Source organism: Octopus sinensis, linkage group LG18 (assembly GCF_006345805.1).
Source record: "Octopus sinensis linkage group LG18, ASM634580v1, whole genome shotgun sequence".
In the NCBI taxonomy this organism is placed as follows: domain Eukaryota; kingdom Metazoa; phylum Mollusca; class Cephalopoda; order Octopoda; family Octopodidae; genus Octopus; species Octopus sinensis.
The window spans coordinates 5,438,374-5,452,931 of NC_043014.1; the positions used below are offsets into that span (position 1 = coordinate 5,438,374).

Below are 14,558 nucleotides of genomic sequence, written 5' to 3' on the forward strand. Positions count from 1 at the left end.
TGACCCCGGCACAAGATTATTTGACATCCTCATAACCGGGACACGTAACCCTCACACCTTGCACCATTTCCTAAACACTGATGCACAACAATGAGAAATTAAATCACCAGCGAGTATCGAATACGTATAATTCTCTCACTCAAAAGCAGAAAAATGGTAAATTGGAGCAAAGATTTGCTTTACAACACTTACCACATACACAGAAAGCAGAGTAAAGACAGCAAAAGGACGTAAAAATATAATGAGGGTAAGCAAAGTTACTCTGTGTAAACTGTGTGATATGTTGAGACTGTTACACCACATCCGATAAGAAACATCACTATGTGTTAGTGTAGAATATTCCTTAGATGAAAGAGAAGAAGATGGATATTTGGGAGACACAACGTCTTTCATGCAAGTAATTGAGTGCCATAAGCTTGCCATTAAGAAAATGCATGTATTTAGACATTTATAATAGGAATCAACTTTAAAGGTATACATGTGTGTATGCTTAACCCAATGAACCTTTTGCAAAGTCGGACCGTCAGGGACTGGGCCTTCAACGCAATCAAGAATGGAAGCTACAGGACGATAAAAAATCCTGTCAAAGGACAAATTCCTTCAGTTGAGTCATCGTTCATTGAACAACTTGGGGCGAAAGACTCTTGATCGATGGGATTGAAGGATTACGAAGTGTTGTTAGAACATCTTTCAATAAGGTAAAATCGTATAGAAAATAATCCTGCAGTGGAATTGGTTTTCTGGTTGTCTCTAATTCGTTTGTGCCACTGGTGTTAGTACAGCAGAATGGTTTATCCACTCAAAGCAAATTTACATTCAGGACCATCTTGGATTCTTGGAACGGTACATGGAGGGCAATGGAAAATTAATGAATGATTGAAGCTTTAAAAGCTGGGAGTTTGTATTTGTAAAGTCATAGGTGGCGTGTAGGGATTTTGGTTGCTTCATCTTCTATGATAATGGTTGTATTTAGCAGCATCCCGAGTGACTGAGCAGCACATTTCAGTCATTGCATTGCTCACATTGTGGCGAATGGGTGCGAGAAAAGGTGGTTTAAAGAAAGTTTGAGACTACCAAACAGGCCAACACTCCGAGTCTATTTGCGGGGATAATAACACATCCGATTTGAATCATTGACTGTCATGGGAGAGTCCTGAATAGCCGAATGTGACCGAAGGTGGAGGAACTGGCTATAGTAAGCAGGAATTGAATGAACAGTGAGTTACCGTTGGTGGTGTTAGTTCAACAATCGTTTATGGCACATTGCATGCTGGGTATCGGACTTGCGTTCGAGTAGCGCAGAGTGCGTTTTGTGTTGACATATATTTCTGCGATAGGTTACTTTTAGATAGTCACAACCAACAATTTATTTGTTTAATACCATTATACACCAGACGTGTATAACTACGTCATAACATTTTCAGCGACGAAGTTATTCGAAGCTCATACCGGACGGATTTGTCTCTTCACGTGAGAGCTTTACTAGCCTCGGTAATTTAATGACAGCAACAAAACCAGCAAAAGCAATAAAGATAATGGCAACAGCCGTTGGAATTACAGAAACAGCAAAAACAGCAATAAAAACAGCCAGAACAACAGTTGTTGGAATTTGAGAAGTAACATCAATTGTTAGTACAACTGATACAGAAGAAATCAGAAATGAGAATCGTAGCTACGTTCGAGAGGCACATAATGCGTTCTCTTTTAATAAAAATTTCTCCGATAGGTGCTGTTCGAATTATGGAATTCACCTAGAAATAGACTTTGTCAAAACGTTATGGAGGTCGTCCAGTTGTAATACAGAAGTGAAAAATGTGATCCCTGACTGTTGAAATTAGAAAAATAAATATGCGTTTGGCAGAACGCAACACGGATTCTGATTTTAGACAATGTGCGAATGTACCCACAAAAAATCGAAGAACCGGTTACACTACAGAAATGAATGTTAAAAGAAATTCACATTGTTCACCCGTGGATTTTAAGAATGAATTTGTGTTGAGAAGCTATGTGTATTGGCCAGAAATGGATTGAGTGTTTGAAGAACTTTTGTGCCTGAAATGGCCTTTGGATACTTCCATGTTAGAATGGGTTTCAATCAAAGAAAGTTTAATTCTATCATTTAATTAGTTAATACACAAATGCATAAAAATATTTTAAAATTCCATTAGACATTCTGAAATACTATTAAATTTCATTCAATTTTAAAAACAGTAAAATCGGACAGAACTTATGGGATGACCTGATACACACACAGACATAGACATATACAGATACACAGAGACACAGAGAAACACAGAGATACACTCAAACACACATACACACACATACACACACACACACATACACACACACACATACACACACATACACACACACACACACACACTAATATATACGTACATAAACTGCATCCGGGAGTGGGAAAACATGGTACGAATATTCCTGGGATTTGAGGGATGTGGAAGCACCTTTTACCCACTAATATTCCCAGATCTAACCTGACCCAGGGTAGTAGGACATGTTAGGGTCCCAGCTAGGATTCACCCTAACCAGATATAGTACATCCCCAATCCCAATGGTGCCACTGTTGAGGGCAGGTAGCCACGTGCGGGAGCGTTGTAACCGTTGTAATCTCAAAATAAAATCATGCGAAAGTCATCTGTGGCTTGAATAATAAGTCTCTTTCAGTCAGTGTCGCTCGCTACAGATTAGTCATTCGGGTACAAGTCAATACCGACGACGACTCATATACAGTGAGGTCCCCACCCGGCTGTTCTCGGCGTCCTGCATGTTGGAATACCAGAATTCTAACAAATTCTAGAATTGTATGATACTAAACACACACACACACACACACACACACACACACACACACACAGCAAACATACACACACACACGCACGCACCACACACACACACACACACACACACACAAACACAAACGCACAGAAGACATTTTGACAATCATAAATTTGTCGTCAGCAGAAATATTCTAATAAGATTCAGTGTAAATAAAATGGAATAATCTTTAACATCAGGTTTGTTATGAACTAACCAATAAAAACACTAGACTGCATTAAATAAAGCTTTGCAGTTACAGTCTGTACAGATGTTGAACGGACAATGTAGTCCCCTACATGAATATTACAGCAGTTTCGCAAAAATAAAGAAGTAAACATTAAGAAATAAATAAATAAGAATTCTCCAACAAATAGGCATTTGTTTTCAGTTTACAAATTTGTGCTGAAGTCAGTAAAATATTCTGCTGACTGTTCTGTGTTAATCATGGATCATCTCCATCCAATCACAAAAGGTGTCATTTAAAAGGTGACACCCACAATTATTGTAATATCAATCTGATTGGTTCCTGAATTTACGATTAGATTTTCGGCGGGGTTGGGTTGTGGAGGGTGAAAAATATAAAAAAGCCGGAATCAGACGTTAACAATTTTCAGTTACGATCCCAAAGCCAGAAGTTCACACTTATAAACTCCAGCTTACATCAACTTCAGATTTATCATTAAACCAAAACGAAATAACAGGCTGCACGGACGACCGAAAACCGCAATGGAAATCGCTAAGGTGTGGCGGGTCATTTCGCAGCGGTTTTCCGTTTCTTCATTCATAACTTTTGGACTGTGTCTCGTGTTGACCATCACGATTCTTCATTTCGATGCAAGGACCAGAAAGATAGAAGAGAAATCAACCGCAGTAAGTACAGGACACCTGAAGTTTCTATATTTTAGATGCAAGAAATGTATACGTATATCCATCCATCCATCCATCCATCAATCCATCCATCCTATCCCTCCATCCATCGATCCATCGATCGATCCATCCATCCACCCATACATACATACATACATATATAGACACATGTATATATATGTATGGTTTTATATATATATATATAAGTATATATATAAATATATATATATATATATATATATATATGTGCGTGTGTGTGTGTGTTTGTGTATATATATACATATCTATATATGTATATATGTATTTATGTACATATATGTTCATACGCACATATACACACACAAACATACACACATCATCTCTACACATTCCCTTCTCTCTCTTCATGTCTTTTCTATTTTTCTCCCTTTTTATCCTCTTAATCCTTTTTATCCTCTTAATCCTTTTTATCCTCTTAATCCTTTCTGTCGAAAAGCGTGCGGTCGAAAGACAAAAATCTCTTCCATTCTACCCGAGCGTTGAAATTAATGGACTTGCTTGTGGTTTCTACACCTGTTCTTGTCTTTTGTTTTCTGTAAATTTGAAATCTCTCTCTCATTCTCTGTCTGTCTGTCTGTCTGTCTCTCTCTCTCTATATATCTATCTATCTATCTATCTATCTATCTATCTATCTATCTATCTATCTATCTATCTATCTATCTATCTATCTATCTATCTATCTATCCTATCTATCTATCTATCTATCTATCTATCTATCTATCTATCTATCTATCTATCTATCTCTCTCTCTCTCACTATCTATCTATCTATCTATCTATCTATCTATCTATGTATTTATCTACCTAATTATCTATCCATCTAGCTATGTATCGATTTATCTCTCTCTCTCTCTCTCTCTCTCTCTATATATATATATATATATATATATATATATATATATTTATATATATATATCTATGAACGCATTCATTCAGCTTCCATATAGGACAGAAGATTCTTACCGTGCAGCCAGGCCTGCACCTACAGGGATCGATCCCATGCCGGCAATCGAACCCTGACCGACAGCTAGGAATTATATGTGTGTACATATAACATATACACAAATAATTGTTATATGTTTCGGCCAGTATATGCCCAGGCTATGTATAACTTAATAGCACAAAGTGGTGAAGCAGTTTAGAATCTGATTCCCATCTCAGTCATAAGACTTTGTAATGTTGGAGACATATCCGGGTGTTGGAGGTTGTTCGAAGAGCTTTGGGGGAAAATTTTGTCCCTAGAAATTTTGAATTTTATGGAATCTGTTTTCGGTTTCATGCATTCTGCTATAATATTAAAGAGAGCTGGACCGGTTGAGGTAAAGTATTCGTGTCATATACACATATACATACATATATACATATATGTATAGATATATATACACACATATATATATATATATATATATATACATATATATATATATATATATATATATATATATATATATGAAAAATGTATATATGTATATATATCTGTATACATACATATAAATATATATATATATATATATATATATATATATATATATATACATACATACGCATACATAGAAATATATATATAATTATGTCTCGTATATATATCTACTAACATATCAATGGATGGATAATTTTTATGTGTTTAGAGAGATGGAAACTATTGATCATTTGATAACTAGGTATATTGATATATTTGTATGCATATGTATATATATAAATGTATATATATATATATAGTTATCAGTAATAATATAGGCTGAAATTAATTAATTTGGAGAAATCATCAATTTCACCAAGAAGATTTCGGCATGTAAAAACCCCGTTCGAGGAAAGTTTAAGTAATACTAAGTAATTAGGGGTTTAGCAACGATTTGCCTCACCACACACCGAATTTAGAAATAGCAGTCAAAGAGTTATAGCTATTGTTTCTACTAAAAGGGAGATCTCAGTAAAACCACAGCACTTGAAAGGTAAACACAGACAGGCAAGAGAGAAGGAGATGACGACAATCGATCATACAATATTAAGTCACCTACGGACGTACGTTTCGAAATTAAGTTTTAGGAAAGCATAAGAATTAAATAATAATGTCTTACCCAACTGTCTGTGTTTACCTTTCAAGTACTGTGGTTTTACTGAGATCTCCCTTTTAGTAGAAAGAATAGCTATAACTCTTTGACTGCTATTTCTAAATTCGGTGTGTGGTGAGGCAAATCGTTGCTAAACCCTTAATTACTTAGTATATATATATATATATATATATATATATATATATATATATATATATATATATATATATATATATATATATATAATATAAATATATATTGTATATATATATATATATATATATATATATATATATATATATATAAATATATATATATATATATAAATATATATATAAATGTGGAGGCGCATGGCTCAGTGGTTAGAGCGTCGAGCTTACGATCGTGAGGTTGTGAGTTCGAATCCCGGACCGGGCTGCGTGTTGTGTTCTTGAGCAAAACACTTTATTTCACGTTGCTGCAGTTCACTCAGCTGTAGAAATGAGTTGCGACGTCACAAGTTCCAAGCTGTATCGACCTTTGTCTTTCCCTTGGATAACACTGGTGGCGTGGAGAGGGGAGGCCGGTATGCATGGGCGACTGCTTGTCTTCCATAAAAACAACCTTGCCCAGACTTGTGCCTCAGAGTGTAACTCTCTAGGTGCAAACCCATGGTCACACATGACCGAAGGGGGTCTTTATATAAAAAAATTTATATATATATATATATATATATACACACACACACACACACACACATATATATATATATATAATATATATATATATGGCCACATTGGTGGACAGACTGACTGAGAGTTTGAAACATAAATAAATAAATAGATAGATAAATAGATAGATAGATAGATAGATAGATAGATAGATAGGTACAGAGAAAGATTGACTGATTTGATAGTTTCATTCACGTTATATATTTTGCTTCGTAATTTTGGCTCGTGGTCATAAATGTCAGAAAGTTGTAGATCGATTCCTTACAGGCCAGTGATGAACAGGTTCTGAATTCATGGACCTTGAAAGGATAAAGACTAGGCGCGACTACGCGGAATTTGATCATTATCTTGAAATATTCAGTATTGTAGATGACAATTATAAAAGCCGCCAGAAAGGTTGTGCGATAGATAGTGTTGCAAAATAGAAAGCAATGAATTTGTCAATTACTATACGTAGCAAAGACATAGGATTAGAAAAATGTAAGTTAGTTTATAAGTCAATAATGAATTGTGTTCCATGTTGTAAGATAGAGATTGACATTTCTTGCTGAAACATTTTACATAGAAAGGCCTTATATATGTACGTCTGCCGCTTTCGTGTGCATACATAAATGAACATGTATGAATGTATCGCTTCATGTGTATATTCAAATGTGCGTACACACACACACACACACACACAACACACACACACACACACACACACACACACAAACACAGACATACACGCACACATATATGTTCGTGTATTTATTTCTGGATGTATTTTTTCCTCTCTAGATTCTGCTCAGAGATGCGTCCATGATGATGCACCATATATACATACATACATACACATATACATCCATACATCCATCCATGCATCCATACATACATACATACATACATACATACATGCATACATACATACATATATACATACATACATACATACATAAGTACATACATACACCCATACAGACACACAGACACACAAACTGACATACAGACACACACAGAGACGCACAGAACTATAGACACATACACTATGGTCTGTTTCTTCGGATGACGTTTTCGTGCTTAATTGCCGAAGAATTCCTTGGATGATTTGTTTCCAGAACTCCCTCCGTCAAATTAATGAACAGGTCCAGAAATGTGTGCCATACGATCAGTTGTCGATATATTTGAAATGCAATGTACTTAGTTTTGCCTTCTGTTTGAATCTAACGTACAACCCTTTGTTCGTGAGTTTAGAACCTGAATCACTAAACCACGTTGAAATATTTTAGCGTATATAAATATATGGATCTATCCCTATAAGGCAGACTTACATAAACGAACAAACACGCATTTTCATGCGGAAAGATACACACAAATGCATATATATCGGCTTGTTGGACCGCGGAATTCCGCGCAGATCCTTTTCCGTGAAAATAAATATCTTTTCCATTGAAAGAAAAATAAAAGTCTCCAAAACCGTGTATCTCTCACTATACGTCAACATGCACGAAGAATGTAGCAAATACATTTGAAAAAACGGTTGTTCCAGTTTGTAAATCTACAAGTAGAAGGGTAGATATCCCAGTATTCATTGATTTCGCTTTCTGTGTCGAATTGGCACCTGAAGCTCATCAGCAAGTCTTACTACGTAAACTATTTTTTTAAATGTATTTAACTTTCCGTGCTCGTTTGCTCAGCTGAATGCAACGTCACATCCGAACGAACATTAGCGAGCAAGTATAAATTCAAAATTCAAATTAGTTATCATTATCTTTAAAAAATAATGATAAAATGGCCAACGAACATAATCCAAATATGAAAATATATATATAAAAAGTCAGTGTACAGTAAGTAAATATTTGCTAGAAAGAAGAATGAAATTGCAAAACCACGTATCTCTCAATATATGTAAACACGCACGAAGAATGGTGCAAATACATTCAGAAGTTTCAATTTATGTTTTTGTTTGTTCGCCACATTTCGTCTGGAAATCGCGGGTCCTTCAACTGAATAATGGTACACAGAAAGGTAAATATATTTTTAAATTAGGTTACGTAGAAAGCGAAATGAATCGGGTCTGAGATATCTACCCGCCTTTTTGAAGATTTACAAACTGGAAGATTAGTTTTTCTAAATGCATTTGCAACATTCCCCGTGCGTGTTTTCGTTCGTTAGGCTTAATTAACTCTCATTGTGATGGGTTTGTTTTGCCGTATAAAAGCATGAAATAAAGGACTACCTGATGCCCAGAGGAGGTAGGAATGCGATAAGCCACCAAGATGTAACTGATGATGAAAATTTGGTGGAATTAACAATGAAGTTGTCTCCGACATCTTCAAAAGAAGCTGTCCAAAAGTGCCATTATTGTATTGCTTAGCTTTAAATTCTAAACATTGATGAACGTTCTGAAAATCTATTTCTATGATGTTGTTTTCATTTTTTCACAGAACCGTTTCCTTTTCAAGAAATCTCTGGATGACAAAGCTGTTCACACGCCAAGTAAGAACTAATTTTATAACGTGAAAGATAAAAACGTAAAAAACGTTGCTCAGTAATTCTGCGAGTCTGGTGGCTCTAGAGAAATCATGCACCTGTCTTTGAGGGCCATTCCAGAGGGAAGCAATTGTTATTAAGATTTTCTAGCCTTTTATTTAATTTTTGATCTAGCCTTTTATTTGATGCTCCAACCTTGAATTAAATGATCTCAAAGAATTTAGCTCAAGACTCGATCATCATTGCTAAAAAACCGCATTCAATTCGGCTGAGAAGTGAATTAGTGCTGAATCATGCAAATCTTTACCAGTAACTAAAAGTATACATTCACCCCCAGGCGTGGGGGACTATTTCTCGGAATCAGCTTTACGTTCAGAGGAAAAAGAATTTTCAAACTCTTTGTTTGTTTGTTTGTTTGTTTCTTAATTTTTTTCTCTCATTCTTTCTTTCTTCCTTTTCTATCTTTCTCTTCTTTCTTTCTTCTTTCTTTCTTCTTCTTTTCTTTTCTTTCTTTCTTTCTTTTCTTTCTTTCTTTCTTTCTTTCTTTCTTTCTTTCTTTCTTAACTTTTTAAATCCTCTATCAAGTTCCCATCTACCCTTCCTTCCATCTTTCCTTCCTTCCATCCTTCCTTCCTCCTTTCTTCTTCCTTCCTTCCATCCTTCCTTCCTTCCTTCCTTCCTTCCTTTCTTCCTTTCCTTCCTTCCTTCCTTCCTTCCTTCCTTCCTTCCTTCCTTCCTTCCTTTCTTCCTTCCTTCCTTCCTTCATTCCTTCCTTCCTTCCTTCCTTCCTTCCTTCCTTCCTTCCTTCCTTCCTTCCTTCCTTCCTTCCTTCCTTCCTTCCATCCTTCCTTCCTTCCTTCCTTCCTTCCTTCCTTCCTTCCTTCCTTCCTTCCTTCCTTCCTTCCTTCCTTCCATCCTTCCTTCCTTCCTTCCTTCCTTCCTTCCTTCCTTCCTTCCTTCCTCCTTCCTTCCTTCCTTCCTTCCTTCCTTCCTTCCTTCCTTCCTTCCTTCCTTCCTTCCTTCCTTCCTTCCTTCCATCCTTCCTTCCTTCCTTCCTTCCTTCCTTCCTTCCTTCCTTCCTTCCTATCTTCTAATCATTGTCTCCCCAATTCATTAATTCCCAGCCAAGAAATTCTCTCCCACATGGTTCACCAATTATTTTCTTTTAAACTACATTGTTTCCTTCGCAATTTCGCAGTACCCGGTCCTGGTTCCCTGTATACCCGGTGGGGTAGAACAAAATGTCCACGTATTTCAAGTCTGGTATACGATGGTTAGTATATTTTGTTTCTAATCTCTCTCTCTATTTCTTTCTCTCTCTCTCTCTCACTTTCTCTTCCTCTCTCCTCCCTCCTTCTTTCTGATCTACACAAACGTTTGTCCTATTATAGTATATCACATTTTAAACGGCGATTATAGATTCTCTTGAGTTTACAAAAAACTACTTTCTCCGTTGAATTTATTTGGTCATAGCCGAAGTATAAATGGCGTCAAGAATGATCACACCAACAGGATATCATCGAAAGTACCCCCATGAACCCAACCACAGAATATAGTTACCGAAGGACTGTATGCATTAACTACGCACTACTCTACCACTTAATCACGCTAGTGCCTCATGGTAAGGCAATTCTGAGATTTCCAGTCAGAAGACACTATTTTCCACCACTTCCCCATCAACTTTTCTTTCTATAAACGAGATTTGTGTTTGCTTGAAATGCGATGGAACAGATTTTACCTGTGTATAACCGAACCATTAACGGTTTTATTAAAGGTTTCCCGATTCAGCTTAAACTGAACTTTACAATCCTTTCTCCTCTCACTTTCCTTAAGACGTAAAATATCCCCAGTGATGCAGCAAATAAACCAACGTGACCATAACGTGTATCTTCACGTCACCTGTCCACGACTAGCCGAGAGTTTCAGCTACTCTGTGCAGGATGTTCTGTTAAATAACTTTTAACTACCCATCGACTGTCAATACTCTGCACCTCACCGTGTTCTTCTATTTTATATTGGCTAAAAATTCCTTGCATCGTTCTTCTATTTATCTCCGTTAAAATTTGAACAAAATCGTCTTTTTCCATTTTAGAGGAAATGCGTGACGTAACGGCCTTCCCTTCGCACTCTTTTGACATCTGCACACAACCATCTACAGCCATGTATCTAGACATATTCACAAATATTACCTACACAAACCCGTTGGCGTACACCTACAACATATATACATATAAATCATAGACACGTACAGTTCTTAACTCATACACAAACATTCATTGAGCAACACAGCTTACACTCGCATCGATACTAGTTTGTATACACAAAACCTACACACGTAAACATAGTGAATGTTCAAACACATAGACACACGCACACGCGCACACACATAGACGCAAAGACACACACACACACAAACACATACACACACATAAACTCAATCACATACACATATAGACACACGCACACGCGCACACACATAGACAAAAACACACACACACACAAACTCGGATGTGTGTCTATTTATAATCGCAAATTTTAAAATTGAAAGTTCCTTTTCAAGGATTTCTTTTAATCCAAGTTTTTCTTATTTCACTTTACTTAATATTTTATTTATTTGATATTTTCTTACCAATTCTAGGTGTGGTTGGTGGAACAGCGCATAACGAAACAGGCGGCGGAAGTAATCTCTTATGTCTACCTAACGACCCCATTTGGGCCAATTACACTGGAGAAGTTACATTGTGGAGTCACATATATGGCAGTGAATATGAAACACGAAATTCCTATGCGAAAAAATATTTTTCTTTTGCTAACGCTGAATCACTTTATGATCACAACGTTCCGTGCGCTGTCTGTTTGACACGACAACCTGCTGTTGTTATGATGTTACCAGCCAGGACACAGTGTTACGCTGGTTGGACAGCTGAGTATTCGGGATATTTGATGACCGAGTATCATAATCATAAAGGCAGACATGAATATGTGTGTGTGGACTATGCACCAGAAGCTGATCCAGCTGGTTACAGAAACGAAAATGGAGCTTTATTATATTTTGTGAAGGGAATTTGTGGTTCATTGCCATGTCCACCGTATGTCTATGGTCGCATATTAACCTGCGTTGTGTGCAGTAAATATTGAATGGAATATGGTTGAGTTTGCTTCTCTATGAAAACTTATGTTAACCAATTACAAGACATAATATAATATCATAAAACAATATAGACATTTTAAATTCTGTTTGATAATATTTTATCGAAGTTATATAAATCGTTAAAATACTCTGCGCTACTAATTAACAGATAAATATTATAATGGAGAGAAAATCGGCGCCAGAGAATGTGAGAATTATGCTTATAGAACAATGCAAAGCTGAGAGAATAATTCTAGATAAACATTGTATAAGGATCAGTTCATAAAACTAAAATGTGGAAATAAAATTGTATTTCGTTTAACTGTATTTTGTGTTCTGCCTTAAATATCAATAAACCCCACTTGAAGTAATATCATAGAAATATATGATGGTTCCATCATTTTTGAGAGGAATGTTAGTAGTAATCCTCTCACCACCTATTTTGTATTTACCTGTATTTATACAACCTCGTGACCCCGCCACAAGATTAGTTGACATCCTCATAACCGGGACACGTAACCCTCACACCTTGCACCATTTCCTAAACACTGATGCACAACAATCAGAAATTAAATCACCAGCGAGTTTCGAATAAGAATATTTCTCTCACTGAAAAGCAGAATAATGGTAATTTGGAGCAAAGATTTGCTTTACAACACTTACCACATATATAGAAAGCAGAGTAAAGACAGCAAAAGGACGTAGAAACATAATGAGGCTAAGCATAGTTACTCTGTGTAAACTGTGTGATATGTTGAGACTGTTACAGCACATCCAATAAGAAACATCACTATGTGTTAGTGTAGAATATTCCTTAGATAAAAAAGAAGAAGATGGATATTTGGGAGACACAACGTCTTTCATGCAAGTAATTGAGTGCCATAAGCTTGCCATTAAGAAAATGCATGTATTTAGACATTTATAATAGGAATCAACTTTAAAGGTATACATGTGTTTATTCTTAACCCAATAAATCTTTTGGAAAATTCGGACTGAGAATCGTAGCCACGTTCGAGTGGCACAGAGTGCGTTCTGTTTCAATAAATATTTCTGCGATATGATATTTTAGATGAGCACAACCGTCTATTTATTTGTTTAATACTATTATACACTCGACGTATTTACTCCCGTCATAACATGGACAAATGGCATGCATCTAATCAAATCTTAAGTTTCCCTGCTGGAATGTACGCACATGTTCAGACTCGCCCGGCTCCACACACTCTGACCGCCGTATTGCTTTTATAGGGAAGTAACTGTTTCGATGTAACATCAATATAGTTGTACTCTCAGAATCGAGGGTCCTGATGACGGCCAGTTAAAAGATATTTGGATACACTTTATAACATGCCGGCTGGAAATATCATCATTGGGTGAGACAAGCTGACACTGAATCAGCTTCGCTGACTGACAGGTGGCGGTCGTTTAGAGAATGCGCGGGCTGAAATTACTCAGTTAAGGTGAGACTGTTTCACGTGACAACTTGCTGGGGCTGCCTGCTGGAGCCTTGCGGCAGGTATTTAAAGGGAAGAATTTGACAAGTCAGTCAGTCACCGGCTGACACTCGCTGACGATACATCGAAGAGTCCATGGAACAGAAGAAAGAAGACATGCACCCAACACCAGAGCTGAAGACACCTCCGAAAGGCGGAGCCCCGCCACGTCAAAACGATAATGGAGTAGGGACCGAAACCGGACGTGGTTCCTCTGGATGATGCCTTGAGCTAACTGGATACTATAAAGGAGCTGTTGTGGTAGCAGACCACGAAACACGGTTGTAATTCCAACAGTGGTAGGCACATGTACGAAGTTAATGTTTATTTCCCTGATAAACGAAATTTTTGCAGCATTTGGCAGAGCTTCGTCATAGATTCTTTGGAGTTACTCGGACACTGGGTTTGCAGATTGAAACCTTTTGTGAGAATGGTTATTCTTTATGCACCAACACTAGTCAGTGCAAGGGAGATGGGCTGCTCCTGCTCTAGCTGTATCAGGAGTGATGACTAATATTTGGTTCAACTGAAAGTATAAATAGAAGCATCCACGTTGAAGTCATAAGAACATTCTTGATTATGTAATTGTCAACAGAAAAGATCCATCGGATGTAAAGCTGCCCGATTCATGCAGGGCGATGAATTATGGACAGATGACAGGTTATTTTCTCCGTTGATTACACTGGCGATCACTGTCCCCCAAAGGCTGAGGTGTGAAGCAGGAAGGCATCTTGGTGGGTGGATGCTTCTAAATGAAACTTTCCTGCAGCACTTAGACATTACAAAGAAGCAGCGAAAGCAGTCAATTCTACACAGCAATCAAGGATAAAGAAAGAAAATATAGAAAAGTACAAAACCAAGACAAAATAAACATAAACAAACTACATTTATTAGCTACGATTCACATACAAACTCATTCTACTGCTCGACATTTTCAATTTATTGAGCTAACAATC

At 36.8% G+C, this 14,558-nt stretch overlaps 1 protein-coding gene across 4 annotated transcripts in view; it reads left to right on the forward strand.

The window, feature by feature from the left end:
- Positions 1–3,468: 3,468 nt before the first annotated feature.
- LOC115221348 overlaps positions 3,469–14,558 on the forward strand; it is a 61,600-nt gene continuing 50,510 nt past the window's right edge. Inside the window, exons 1-2 of one of the 4 annotated variants that reach the window (XM_029791525.2) lie at positions 3,475–3,711; positions 8,934–8,985. In XM_029791525.2, coding sequence (XP_029647385.1) covers positions 3,568–3,711; positions 8,934–8,985 — 196 coding nt within the window. In that variant the 5' untranslated portion in view covers positions 3,475–3,567. Of the gene's footprint in view, positions 3,712–8,933; positions 8,986–14,558 lie in introns of all 4 variants that reach the window. The other 3 variants (XM_036510663.1, XM_029791524.2, XM_036510666.1) reach the window with 3 other exon arrangements.